We start from the raw sequence: 13,424 nt of genomic DNA, 5'->3' as shown, positions 1-13,424 counted from the left end.
GTTTCCTTGGCAATTTTATGTTTTTCTATTGGTAGTCTACCAACACCCTACACATGCATGTCTAATAGAGTATACCAATGAAAGACAGCAACTTGCACAAGTAGAAGTAAAGGTAGAGTTGGAGCCATGCAAACACGCGGTGGCTGGATTAAGACTTTTTAACCGTGGTTTGGATAGTTGGCGCTATCCTACTGCATGTTGATGGAGGTTGCTTGGTGGTGAATCCCTTGCTCTTGTGCTTCAAAAGATAATCTCCTTCACACTTAAAACTCTCAAGATATGGCTTTGGATTGGAGAGGTAGGAATGGATCAGAGGCTTGGCTTGATGGTTAGAGTAGAAAGCCCTTTGAACTCAGCACAAGGAGATGGGTTCTCTCTCAGAAAGTATGATGGGAGTAGAGTTTGTTTCGAGTGAACTAATGGGGTGGGCAGGGGTATAAATTGGAAGGACTGGAAATTTGACTGTTATACACTTTTTAACACTGCTCGAAGGCTCCTAGTGATCAGCTCGGAATCACCGAATGATGCTAAAAGTGGCAATGTTCAAACTACTCGAAAGGTCTGACCAGACGTTGTTCGGAGGGTCTGACTAACCAACGTCACACTAGCACATGCCTCTGTAACGCCTTCGAAAATTTCAAGCATGTATGTTCGGAGGTTAAAAAGAGGACGCAGAAGAGTATGTTCTAAGTAGAATCGTTCGAGAGCTCCGAGCAACAAGGGTTTTGCCACGGCTATATCTGGACAACTGTTCGAAGGATCCGAAATGGAAGAGCTCGGAGGCTCCAAAGGAGTGAAAATAGGTAGATATAGTGAAGAAATGAAAGAAACTCAACTTAGCAACCTCATTCCCCTTTTGATAGTATCGGCATACCTATGGACTCAATGTGATCTTGGATCACTAAAACGGAAAATCTAAGTCCTTAGCTTGGCCAACACTTATCTTCCACGGAAATTTGAGACAGGGTCACCAATCGTTTCCTTGTTGCAACCTTTTGGAACTAACCTGAGATAAACTTGATAGTTCCTTCAGATATGTTGACATTAATTACAAAATCCACCAAGAGGATTAAGATGCACTTTCAACCTTAACAGCAGTTTAAAAATAGAAAAAATCCAAGCAAAGGTTTGAAGTGGGTCCACCCCACCCGGGAGTTATGCTAGAGGCGATTGCGCTGGAGATCGGTAGGCGATCAAGTAACGGGTTTCTCTCGAGCGAGGGTAGCTTTCTCTAGTGGCGAGGGGACTTTGAACGTGTACTGCTATCATCAGCCGACTCGAGATGGCCCTACGATGCATGCCTGATGTTCGGCTTGTGGAGGAGTGGTTGGGTGTTAATGGCCTGTCGACAGAAGGAGCGCATGAAAGGTGAATCTCCATATAGGATCCCATCTCGGTCACCAACAAGGAGAATGTTGAGGAGGTTGACGCCAGCCTCTTGGCAACGCTGGGTGGACTGATCTTGACAGAGAAGGAAAAGGCTGGTTTTATCTTTGAAGACGAGTCATCGGACCGGTACAGGACAAGAACCTTAGATGGGATGTTGTTGGCAAGGTCAACACGAAAGCTCAATATTTATGTGTTGGGGAGAGCGAAAAATAGAGGGTGGGGGCTACATTATGCGGCTCAATTAAGGGACATTGGAGACACTTCATGGTCCAATTTGGAGGACAGGGAGACTGGAAGCATGCAAAGAATAATGGTCCCTAGTAGTTTGATTTCCATGCCATTATATGAAGAACTTTGATGGGGCAACGAAACCGTCGCGGTGATGTTTGATTACTTGGAAGTATGGGTGCGGGTTAAGGACCTGTTGTTGAATAAAATAACATACATATTTGCAAGACCTCTTGGAGATTGGTTGGAAGAGATTGCAACCTTGATGTGGAGAAGAATGGTTCGACATGAAATAAAATGCATGTGCATGAGTCATTGGTGCGAGGATTCATGCTCAAATCTTCAACAAAAGGTCTTGAAGGAACTTGTATGACTTTTAGTATGAGAAGGTTACACTTATGGTTTGACTACAGTCGGTTAGCTCATGTTAATGATCGATGGGAGGCCCCAAAATTGGTCATTGTACAATGCACGGGGAGTGTTGCGTGCTTCCTCCGGAAGAAATAAGAAGCTTGTCGATGCGGCACACAAGCCATCTTTATCCGACAGCTATAGCTTTAGTAGTTCGCGATTTAGGGAGAGTGATGGTTAAGGCAAAGCAAGGGCAACTATGTGTGATCTCCCTTTGAGCCGTAACTTGTTTAGAGACCAAGCAACTTCGAGTGGCTCTCGCACTGGTAGGGATAGCACCGAGGAGTTTATGGGTTTGCTACGTGGCTTTCAGGAGATCGCTGTCAAATCAGTTAGGAGACCGGCGAATTATGTAGCTCATTAAGTTAGCAAAGTATGGTTACATAAATAAAAGGTATACCACTTGGCTTAGGTTCCCACCAGATTGTATTGCCGACATGATAGGCACGGAATGTATGTCCATGGAGTCTTAATAAATTCCCAGCATGTTCTCTCATAAAAAATAGCAGTTCAAACTTTTTGGCTTTCGGATTGGGAAAATATGCTGCTCAAATAGTCAAATTCAAAAATAAATTGTTCGGATTACTTCACAAGAGTGAGTTTAGAGATTAGAGAAGATATGCTCAACATATATAAGTAAATCTGTTCATGAACATGTCACTGGTTATCATAATGTACACAACTACACATTCACCAACACAAACTAGCAGGCACAAACAAAGACTAGCATCTGGTGGGATCCGCCAACATACTGGATATGGTTATAAGATTATGATCCTCCAAATGAAGAAGATATAACTGAAAATATAGATTTCAGACAACACTCCAAGAAAGACTGCACTAGGGAAAGAAAACAAAGAATCTTGTATGTGGTAATAAGATTATGAGCCCATAAATGAACATAATGTGACAAGATATAATTGAAAATATAAATTCCAGACAACCATCCAAGAAAGGCTGCTAGGGGAAGAAAACATACAATCTTTTCAACTGCTGAGTAGCTTGAACAAAGTAGTCTGGCCAGTGAAGTTTTCCTCAATTCTTTGTCGAGAATAGAACATAGAGCATGTGTAATTGCACTAATGATCTCTTCCTCATCCTCTATCCGCAGGTTCCCCTCGCCCATACCCTAAAGAACACTGTTCTTTGAATACTACATTGGATACATTATACAAAGCCCAAATTGAATGTATATGCTAAATTGATAAGGCAGAATGTATGGCAAGTGGTAGACCACATTCATGGAACTAAATTAAATTAAACAGAGCTAAAACATGGAACTGCAGGCATTTTGCATGAACTGCATTGGCCCCTAGCCATCAAAGTATCATGCCAGATTAAATTCACTATGATAAAAGTATGTTTACCTCACTAATCCAGAAAAGAATGTCTAGAATCGGAGGCTCGTGGATGAATGACGAAGCATCCTCACAAAGTTTACGTAAAGCTACAGAGCAAGAGTTTGATGATATGGATTTTGAAATCCCTGAAGCGCAGAATAGGCTGTCCATGGTGGCAAAACATATTCAAGTATGTATGGAAAATAAATAAAATTGATGTTAAACTTCAATACATACTAAACATACTTACAGTAATGGCTTAATATTACTTTTGGAAGATGATAACCACTTTGAATAAGAACCAATGACATCACCAAACGATTTGTATACCTAGAACAAATAGGAAAACACACAAGAGAACATTAGCTTCACAAGATACAATCAAGAAATATCCGATCATCTTAAGGCCTTGTACAATGCAAGGTGCTTAGGGAGGTGCTTAGAAAAATAAACCGGGTTTTTCTGAAGCACGAGTGCCTATTTCTACAGAAGAGACGCCCCTAATTAAGTGTTTGCCCTGTACAAATAAGCACCGATGCTTAAGGAAAGCCTGGTTTATTTCTCCAAGCACCTCTCCTACGCGCCTTGCATTGTAGAAGGCCTACGAAGCATATTGAGGAAGTCTTACCAAGAACTGGCATCCATTCAGTTCAGCAGGTGTTCTGCTGGACAGAATGTTCACGAAGTGCATTACAACTGAAAAATCGAAGGGGCTTCCATCTTGTAAAATTGTGTCAGCAACCTGAAATTTGGTAACTTATGAGAATGTCATGTAGATCCAGCAGACTAGTATACGGTTCTGTATGCTTATATCTAGCGTCACAGGGCGGTGCATATGCCAACCAACAAAAATGGAAAAGGTAAGGCATTTTAACTCATAAATGAATCGATAGCACAAGAGTCCAAAACAGAACACGAGGAAGCAAGTAGAAGAATTTACTCAAGATAGGATCACAAGATTGATATTATCATTATTCATGTACATCACCAATAGAGCTAAAAGCTAAAAAGGCAGATCATAGTAGTAATAGTAGTATTGGTCATTTTCAAAGCATGTGGTTTTTTCTGCCTAATGCCTACTTCTTATGACACTGTTTCAGTAGTTGAAAAATCAGGCATCCCCAAAGTAGACCGCTTTTCTAGCGGTGCTCTGAAAAAGCCTAATAAACTCCCAGCAAGATTATTATTTGCTTCTTGCAGATTAAAATCATTGTATTTGTAGTGAGAAGCTTAAAGGGGGCTATATGCCAATGGACTAATAGACTTTTGAAACAACCATAAGCACCTCCAAACAGATCATATCATCCTAGAGACCAACTTAATGGTAAGCGATCAAGACTACTCCAGTACTCTGATGGATAAGTCTGTGTACTAGGGTCCTTGTGGGGCTGCAGCACATGGTCCTTGTGGCAGTTAGGAGGATAAAGTCCTGGACCATCAAGGACTGGCTGTTAGGATAGAGTTCTGTTCTTGACCATCAAGGACTGTCAGTTAGCATCTTAGACTAGCATCTTAGACTAGCATCTTAGACTGGCATCTTAGCAGCATCTTAGCATATGCCTTGGCTGGCTAGCAGCCTATAAATATGTATCCCCAACCCCTCAGGTTGGCATGGCATTGTGTGAGAAATAAACCAACGAAAATTGTCCCAACTCTCCTAGTGTCATCCACAACTATCAATGCTCAGGTTGAAAGGTCTAACAAGTGGTATCAGAGCCTCGTTAACCTGCACCCTGAGCATTTCCTGTGAGCAGCCCAAGTCGGTAGCAGCAGCTGCTCCGTCTGCCTCTGGTTACCTTCCTCCCTCCGGACTGTCGAGCAGCAGCTCGTCTTCATCAGCCTCCTCTTCACGCAACAGCCCCCCTGCAGCGAGCCATGTCTGCAGGTCGCTCTCAGCACACGGCTACCTCGAGCATGCGGCGCCGGCAAGAGGCCGAGCGCGCCGTGGCAGAGGAGCGTGAGCGAGCGGCTGTAGCAGCGGCTGCTGCGGCGGCAAGAGTGTCGAGGCTGGCTGCAGCGGAGCTGGCAGCAGCCAGAGCGGAGGTAGAAGCAGCCAGGGCGGAGGTAGAAGCAGCAGCAGCAGCAGAAGCAGCCCGTGAGGCTACGGCGGATGCCAAGGCACTCCGCGGCAGCCCCAGCAGCTCCAGCAGCTCCGCGCCTGCGGACGACGGCGCCGACGCAGATCGCGCCAAAGTGGCGCAGGAGCGGACGGCGCAGTGGGCAGCCGAGCACGCCCGCGCTCCAGGTGGAGGCGCGCACCGCGACGGCGGCTGCAACGACCAGGACCGCGGCCTCTACGAGGTCCGGACTGTGGTCAGGGATGTTGGTTCCAGTGTTGGGTGGCCTACCCTCACTAAAACCAACTACGTCGAGTGGGCCGGGATCATGAAGGTCAGGCTCCAGGTGCGGCGCATGTGGGAGGCAGTCCAGGACAGCAACGTCGACCACCTAGAGGATCGACGGGCGCTGGACGCCCTCATCGCCGCAGTCCCGCCCGAGATGCAGTTCTCGCTTTCCAACAAGCGGACTGCCAAGGAGGCTTGGGACGCCATCGCCGCAGCACGCATCGGCAGCGACCGTGCTCGCAAGTCCACCCTGCAGGCACTTCGTAAGGAGTGGGAGAACCTGGGCTTCAAGCCAGGTGAGGACGTTGATGACTTTGCTCTCCGTCTCAACACTCTGCTGCAGAAGATGGTGAAGTTTGGCGATGCCACCTACACCGAGGAGAGAGCTGTCGAGAAGCTTTTTCGGTGCATTCCCGAGAAGTACAAGCAGATGGCTCGCTCGATCGAGTCGTTGCTGGACCTCTCCACGATGACGATCGAGGAGGCGATAGGTCGACTCAAGGTCGTCGACACCGACGAGCCACAGCCCCCCTCGGGGCCCGTCACCACCGGCGGGAAGCTGCTCCTAACTCGGGAGCAGTGGGATCCCAGCCTTGGTGACAAGAAGAAGGGGGAGCCTTCCTCCTCGACGGGCGGCCGCAAGAGTGGCAAGCAGCGTAAGGCGCGAAGAGGCCCCCCGGGCAGGGCACAAGGACGTGCCGAAGGTGACGCCCGCGGAGGCGCCAAGGACGGCGCCGCTGGCAAGCCCAGGCCGGCACAAGACAACAGTTGCCACAACTGTGGCCGGTTTGGCCATTGGGCCAATGAGTGTCGGCAACCACGACAAGGCCAGGCTCACGTCGCACAGGCGAAGGAGGAGGAGACGGCTCTGTTCATGGCGCATGCAAGCATTGAGCTACCCTCGGCGACTCCAGTCGCAAAGGCTTTCATCCACCTTGATGAGCCAAAAGCACATGCTCTTCTCGGCGATGGCTCCGGGAAGGACAAGGCTACGGGGTGGTGCCTCGACACCGGCGCCACCCACCACATGACCGGTCGAAGGGAATTCTTCGTCGAGCTCGACTCCGATGCGCGAGGCTCCGTCAAGTTCGGGGATGCCTCCGCTGTGGAGATAAAGGGCGTCGGCTCCGTCATCTTCACCACCAAGATGGGAGAGCACCGGCTGCTCACCGGTGTCTACTACATCCCCGCGCTAAGGAATTCCATCATCAGCTTGGGACAGCTGGATGAGAACGGCTCACGCGTGCTGATTGAGCATGGGGTCCTACGCATCTGGGATCGCCAGCGTCGCCTTCTCGCCAAGGTGCCCAGAGGTGAAAATCGACTCTACGTCCTTGATGTGCAGGTGACACAACCGGTTTGTCTCGCTGTCCGTCGAGACGACGAGGCGTGGCAGTGGCATGAGCGCTTTGGGCACCTTCACTTTGAGGCCCTGAAACGTCTAAGTGCTAAGGAGATGGTGCGAGGCCTGCCATGCCTCGACCATGTGGAGCAGTTCTGCGACATCTGCGTACTGACAAAGCAGAGACGACTCCCCTTTCCCCAACAGGCGAGTTTTCGGGCTAAGGAGAAGCTGGAGCTCGTGCACGGAGACCTGTGCGGCCCGGTGACGCCAGCCACACCAGGAGGTCGACGCTACTTCCTGCTGCTCGTCGACGATCTCTCCCGCTACATGTGGGTGATGATCCTCGGCAGTAAGGGAGAAGCGGCGGACGCCATCAGGCGCGCGCAGGTTGGTGTGGAGGCGGAGAGCGGCCGCAAATTGCGCGTGTTGCGCACTGACAACGGCGGCGAGTTCACGGCGGCTGAATTCGCGTCGTACTGCGCCGATGAGGGCATCCAGCGCCACTACTCCGCGTCGTACAGCCCGCAGCAAAACGGCGTCGTCGAGCGGCGCAACCAGACGGTTGTGGGGATGGCTCGGGCTCTCCTCAAGCAGAGAGGGATGCCGGCTGTCTTCTGGGGAGAGGCGGTGCTAACGGCCGTCTACATCCTCAACCGCTCTCCTACTAAGGCACTCGACGGCAGAACTCCGTACGAGGCCTGGCATGGGCGGAAGCCGGCGGTCTCTCATTTGCGGGTCTTTGGCTGCCTTGCGTTCGCCAAGGAGCTCGGCCACATCGGCAAGCTCGACGACAGGAGCACTCCGGGAGTCTTCATCGGCTACGCGGAGGGCTCAAAGGCCTACCGCATCCTCGACCCAAAGACACAACGTGTGCGCACAGCGCGAGACGTCGTGTTCAACGAAGGGCGAGGGTGGCAATGGGACAAGGCGGTGGACGACGGCTCGACGCCGACGTATGACGACTTCATTGTCGAGTACGCTCACTTCAAGGAACCTGGGGGAGCAAGCAGCTCCTCTTCACCGGGCACGTCTACCCCGGCCCCCAAAACTACATCGACTCCGGCGCCTGCTACACCGACGACACCACAACCAGCGACGCCGCATACTCCAACCCCGGCGGTCGCCACTCCGGGCTCGTCTTCATCAGCACCAGCTCACGCAGAGCACAACCCGATGAAGTTCGCTTCCCCGCTCACTCACGACGAGGAGCGGGTCGACGCATGGTATGGAAGCGAACCGCTGCGGTACCGTACGATGGATAATGTGCTCGGCGACCAGCCGGTGCCAGGACTGGTGCCACGTGACCTGGAGGCGCAGCTACAGCTCGTGTGTGAAGACGGCGAACCACGGTCCTTTGCAGAGGCCGAGAGAGACGCGGCATGGCGCGCCGCGATGAAGTTGGAGATGGATGCGGTCGAGCAAAACCGCACCTGGGAGCTTGCTGATCTCCCTCGAGGTCACCGCGCAATCACCCTTAAGTGGGTGTTCAAGCTGAAGAGGGATGGAGCCGGCGCCATCATCAAGCACAAGGCTCGTTTGGTGGCCCGAGGCTTCTTGCAGCAGGAAGGAGTCGACTTCGACGACGCTTTCGCTCCCGTGGCACGGATGGAGTCCGTGCGACTTCTCCTTGCGCTGGCTGCCCAGGAGGGCTGGCGTGTCCACCACATGGACGTTAAGTCGGCATTCCTCAATGGCGACTTGAAGGAGGAAGTCTACGTGCATCAGCCACCGGGGTTTACGATTCCCGGCCAGGAGGGCAAGGTGCTCCGCCTGCGCAAGGCTCTCTATGGCCTGCGGCAGGCACCCAGGGCGTGGAACGCCAAGCTGGACTCCACGCTGAAGAAGATGGGTTTCGAGCAGAGCCCGCATGAGGCTGCCGTCTATCGACAGGGGAGTGGAGGAAATGCCCTGCTGGTGGGCGTCTACGTTGACGACCTGGTGATCACCGGCACCAAAGATGCAGAGGTGGCGGCGTTCAAGGAAGACATGAAGGCCACGTTCCAGATGAGTGACCTGGGGCTCCTCTCCTTCTATCTAGGGATTGAGGTGCACCAGGACCACTCCGGGATCGCGCTTCGACAGTCCGCCTACGCCAAGCGCATCGTTGAGCTAGCTGGGCTCACCGACTGCCATCCAGCTCTCACTCCGATGGAGGAGAGGCTGAAACTAAGTCGCGACAGCACGACGGAGGAAGTGGATGCTACGCAGTACCGACGCCTTGTGGGGAGCCTTCGCTACCTCACTCACACACGGCCGGACTTGGCATTCTCCGTCGGCTATGTCAGTCGGTTCATGGAGCGACCAACGTCGGAACACCAGCAGGCAGTGAAGAGGATCGTCCGCTACATAGCAAGGACCCTCGACCACGGCCTCCATTACCCTAGGTGCCCTGGGGCGGCACACTTCGTCGGGTACAGCGACAGCGACCACGCCGGCGACATCGACACCAGCAAGAGCACGAGCGGGATCCTCCTCTTCCTCGGCAAGTGTCTCGTGAGCTGGCAATCAGTCAAGCAGCAGGTGGTGGCCCTGTCCAGCTGTGAGGCTGAGTACATAGCGGCCTCCACCGCCTGTACTCAGGCGCTCTGGCTTGCTCGACTGCTTGCTGATCTTCTCGTTCAAGACACCAGAACGGTGCAGCTCCTGGTGGACAGCAAGTCCGCCCTGGCCCTGGCAAAGAACCCCGTGTTCCACGAACGGAGCAAGCACATCCGACTGAGGTATCACTTCATCCGCAGCTGTGTGGAAGAAGGGAGCATCGAGGCGAGCTACATCAACACCAAGGATCAGCTCGCAGACCTGCTCACCAAGCCCCTTGGGAGGGTCAAGTTCCTCGAACTTTGCTCCAGGATTGGGATGATTCAACTCTCCCACAAGACGACGTACAAGACTTAGGGGGAGAATGATGGATAAGTCTGTGTACTAGGGTCCTTGTGGGGCTGCAGCACATGGTCCTTGTGGCAGTTAGGAGGATAAAGTCCTGGACCATCAAGGACTGGCTGTTAGGATAGAGTTCTGTTCTTGACCATCAAGGACTGTCAGTTAGCATCTTAGACTAGCATCTTAGACTAGCATCTTAGACTGGCATCTTAGCAGCATCTTAGCATATGCCTTGGCTGGCTAGCAGCCTATAAATATGTATCCCCAACCCCTCAGGTTGGCATGGCATTGTGTGAGAAATAAACCAACGAAAATTGTCCCAACTCTCCTAGTGTCATCCACAACTATCAATGCTCAGGTTGAAAGGTCTAACATACTCCACATTTGAACCAAGTAAACGGAAGGACCGTGGATAAGCATATCAAGGTCAGCATAATCAACGTCAGGATCAAATTACATTACATCCTATAAGAACAAAATGATCATGTGCATTCTGTAGAAACTTATAAATCGAGTTTACCAAATAGATGTGGCACACTTACCATACTAAGTGCGTACATTCTAACTTCTACCTCTTTCCAAGGTATTGATTGGCTAGCCAGTCCCCATCCGCTAGAAAGAAGCTATGTAAAATGCAAAGGTATGAGAATGAAAGTAATCCACATAATGAACACACAAAAAGGAGTAGAGTATAGGAAAAAAATATTAAAACAATTGTCACAGAAGAGATTCAGTGCTCCCACATGACAGAAACATTGTCTCTACTATCTAAAAAGAACGTAAGGTTCCCTTTCCTGCCAAACAGAACGCGGTCTGCCCAACATTCGTCCACCCTCCGTTCTCCCACCGGCATAGTTAAAAAAGGCGCGCCTAAGCGAGCGCTTAAGCACGCGTAGGCTCTAGGCGTTGGCAAAACACATTGCGCATAACTGCGCTTAATCCGCGCATAAGCATACGCTTTGGTCGGTAAAGTGCAAGGCGGTGGCAAAACGCACAATTAACGCCTAGTGCTTTTTTGAACTATGCCCACCGGTTTTATTTTCATCCGCCCCACCACGGTTTAATTCCCTTGCGTGATCCCTCAGAACAGCCCGTCTCCCATGTTCGAGAAACAAGAACAGCCCATCTTGGCCTCGTAAACCCTAGCCGCCGGCGGAAGTGCTTCTGCATAAGTCATATCGCACGACTACGTCATGGACTACCACCACAAACAACCATGCATCCTCTCCCACCACCAGCCCTGGCGACCACGGTACACAAACCGTCTCTCTTCCTCCCGGCCCATCTTGGCCTCACGAACCCTAGCCGCCAGCAGAAGTGCTTCGGCATGAGTCATATCGCTCGACTACACCATGGACTACCACCACAAACAACCATGCATCCTCCCCCACCACCAGACATGGCGATCGCGGTGCACACTGTGTGCCGCCTCCCTCTCAACCTCACGCCCGCGCTCGTCCGTCCCTTCTGCGCCGCTGCCTCCGCCCAGGTCGCCAAACGCATCGAACCCGTTCTCGCCATCGCCCTGGACAGCAGGCACCACGAGGTGATCAGCCCCTCCGCGCACTCACCAACCACACGGTCGGTCGAGCAGCGCTGTGCACGCCAAGGCAGTCTGCAGAGCAGAGGCCCCGGACACATCCCCCCCCCTCCCGCGCGGACGGTGATGAGATGCCCCTACAATGTGTATGCATCTTGTCAATCCCCTTCCTATTCTGTTGGTTTTATCTCACAGCCCAACACATATGAGGCAGGAACCACAGCCACTCACTGTCTTCTATCTCACTGCATTAACTACAACTACTTGTAGACAGTGGAATTTATGATGCAAGGGAACGGACATGCGTGTATTTCTTTTTCTGTTGGTTCTGGTCTTCTTGATCCTTTTCATGAGAGTACTGTGCATGTTTCTCTGCGTGTTTGTAGTGCTCCTATCTATTCTCACCATCTCAGCATTTGCTGTCTTTTTGCACATCAGGATCTTTGTTTTTGTCCAAACTGCTGTGGAAAGATAGACCAATATCAAAGATAATGAAATGTTTAATTTTAGGGGATTAGTGCGCTATTATGAAGTTGCATAGGAGAATCGGCTGTGTAAGTGGAATATATACTCTACTATTTTTGTTAGTTGGTATGGCATCCTTGATACTCCATATAGTTTATTTCTTTAATAAGACATGAACAATAGTATATACCAAATATACTTTGATACTTTCGGTAACACATGATCATGGTGATGATTGAACTGCAATAGTATATGAAAAAGAATGGCTTAACAATACTGTTATTAATGCGAGTAAAGATTTAAAACTATATCTCTATAATCTGAACTGAGCTAAGCTTTCATTTCAATCAGCTATATCTCGTATCTTTGTATGTCCAAATCTCCATGTGTGAAGAAATAATTCCGATCAATGCATTAACTTGCAAATTCTCTGCTTGTATAACCTATTATGTTGTTCATATTTGGGCAGGCAACTCTGGATACTCACCCAGACAGCCTTGCTGGCTCGCATGACTCTGGGTGAACGGCCCGCACCAAATATCAGCCCATTTGCTTTTCATCCATCAGTCACAGGTACATGACCTTTTTAATTTTGTGGTTTCCCACAATATAATAGAATTGCGCTCTCTTCAGATGTACTGTGATATAATACTCCCTCCGATCCATATTAATTGTCGCCGATTTAGTAATTGTGTCGCCAAACAGCGACAATTAATATGGATCGGAGGGAGTATCATGTTGGATAGATACTTTTAAATGACACCAATTTATTTTACAGAGGAATCGTGAATACAATTGAGCTAAGGAAATAGAAATGAAGCAGTGGCAGTGTGCAGTCCACAACTGGACAGACATATGACTCGCAGCGATCACATACACATGCTTATGGAATCTTCTCACATATAGTGGGCTATAAGAGATATGCTTTAATTACCACACTGCCTGATTTGGTTATGGAAGCACCACATGGATGTTGTGCTTGATGTGTGGGTTGATAAGAAATAAGAAAATTCGATCAACGGAAATACTACATGTTGTTTTGTACCAATGCGCGGGCGCCTTTTCCTCAGAGATATGGTCAAGATCAACGGGCTACACTTTTTCTTAGACTGAATCATGATAATAAACATGTCACTCGACATTTAAGTATTGAGTCACCTAAATTGTACTCCCTCCGTAAAGAAATATAAGAGTGTTGGGAGTACTTAATATGAGTATAATGTGATATTTATCGCAACACAATCATAAGCCCCATGTGACGTGCACGTTGTAAATTGTAACGATGTATTGATCATTGTCTTTATTTCTAATTTTTTATTCCATGGCAATGCACTGGCAATCACCTATATACTTTTAAAAAGGATAATGTTCTCGTTTCCCTCCTTCATTCCTCTTGAAATCCTTACATACAGACCGCCAAATATTGTAGATACTATGCCGGTGGATACTGATTAGGAAATAGCAGTAGGTTCTTCCTTCTC

The 13,424-nt window shown here is 49.7% G+C and overlaps 1 protein-coding gene across 7 annotated transcripts in view; it reads right to left on the bottom strand.

Moving 5' to 3' along the window:
- Positions 1-13,424, bottom strand: part of LOC119296114 (transportin MOS14-like) — a 48,208-nt gene that overhangs the window by 21,710 nt on the left and 13,074 nt on the right. For all 7 annotated transcript variants that reach the window (XM_037574510.1, XM_037574507.1, XM_037574511.1 and 4 more), the window contains 5 exons: positions 10,481-10,561; positions 3,997-4,110; positions 3,619-3,698; positions 3,396-3,531; positions 3,008-3,157 (listed from right to left, as the gene is read on the bottom strand). In XM_037574510.1, the coding sequence (XP_037430407.1) occupies positions 3,008-3,157; positions 3,396-3,531; positions 3,619-3,698; positions 3,997-4,110; positions 10,481-10,561 (561 nt within the window). The remainder of the gene's footprint in view (positions 1-3,007; positions 3,158-3,395; positions 3,532-3,618; positions 3,699-3,996; positions 4,111-10,480; positions 10,562-13,424) is intronic.

This window comes from Triticum dicoccoides, chromosome 4B, assembly GCF_002162155.2.
Source record: "Triticum dicoccoides isolate Atlit2015 ecotype Zavitan chromosome 4B, WEW_v2.0, whole genome shotgun sequence".
Classification (NCBI taxonomy): domain Eukaryota; kingdom Viridiplantae; phylum Streptophyta; class Magnoliopsida; order Poales; family Poaceae; genus Triticum; species Triticum dicoccoides.
The sequence above is the reverse complement of the archived record's forward strand: the minus strand, read 5'-3'. Positions and strand labels throughout refer to the sequence as shown.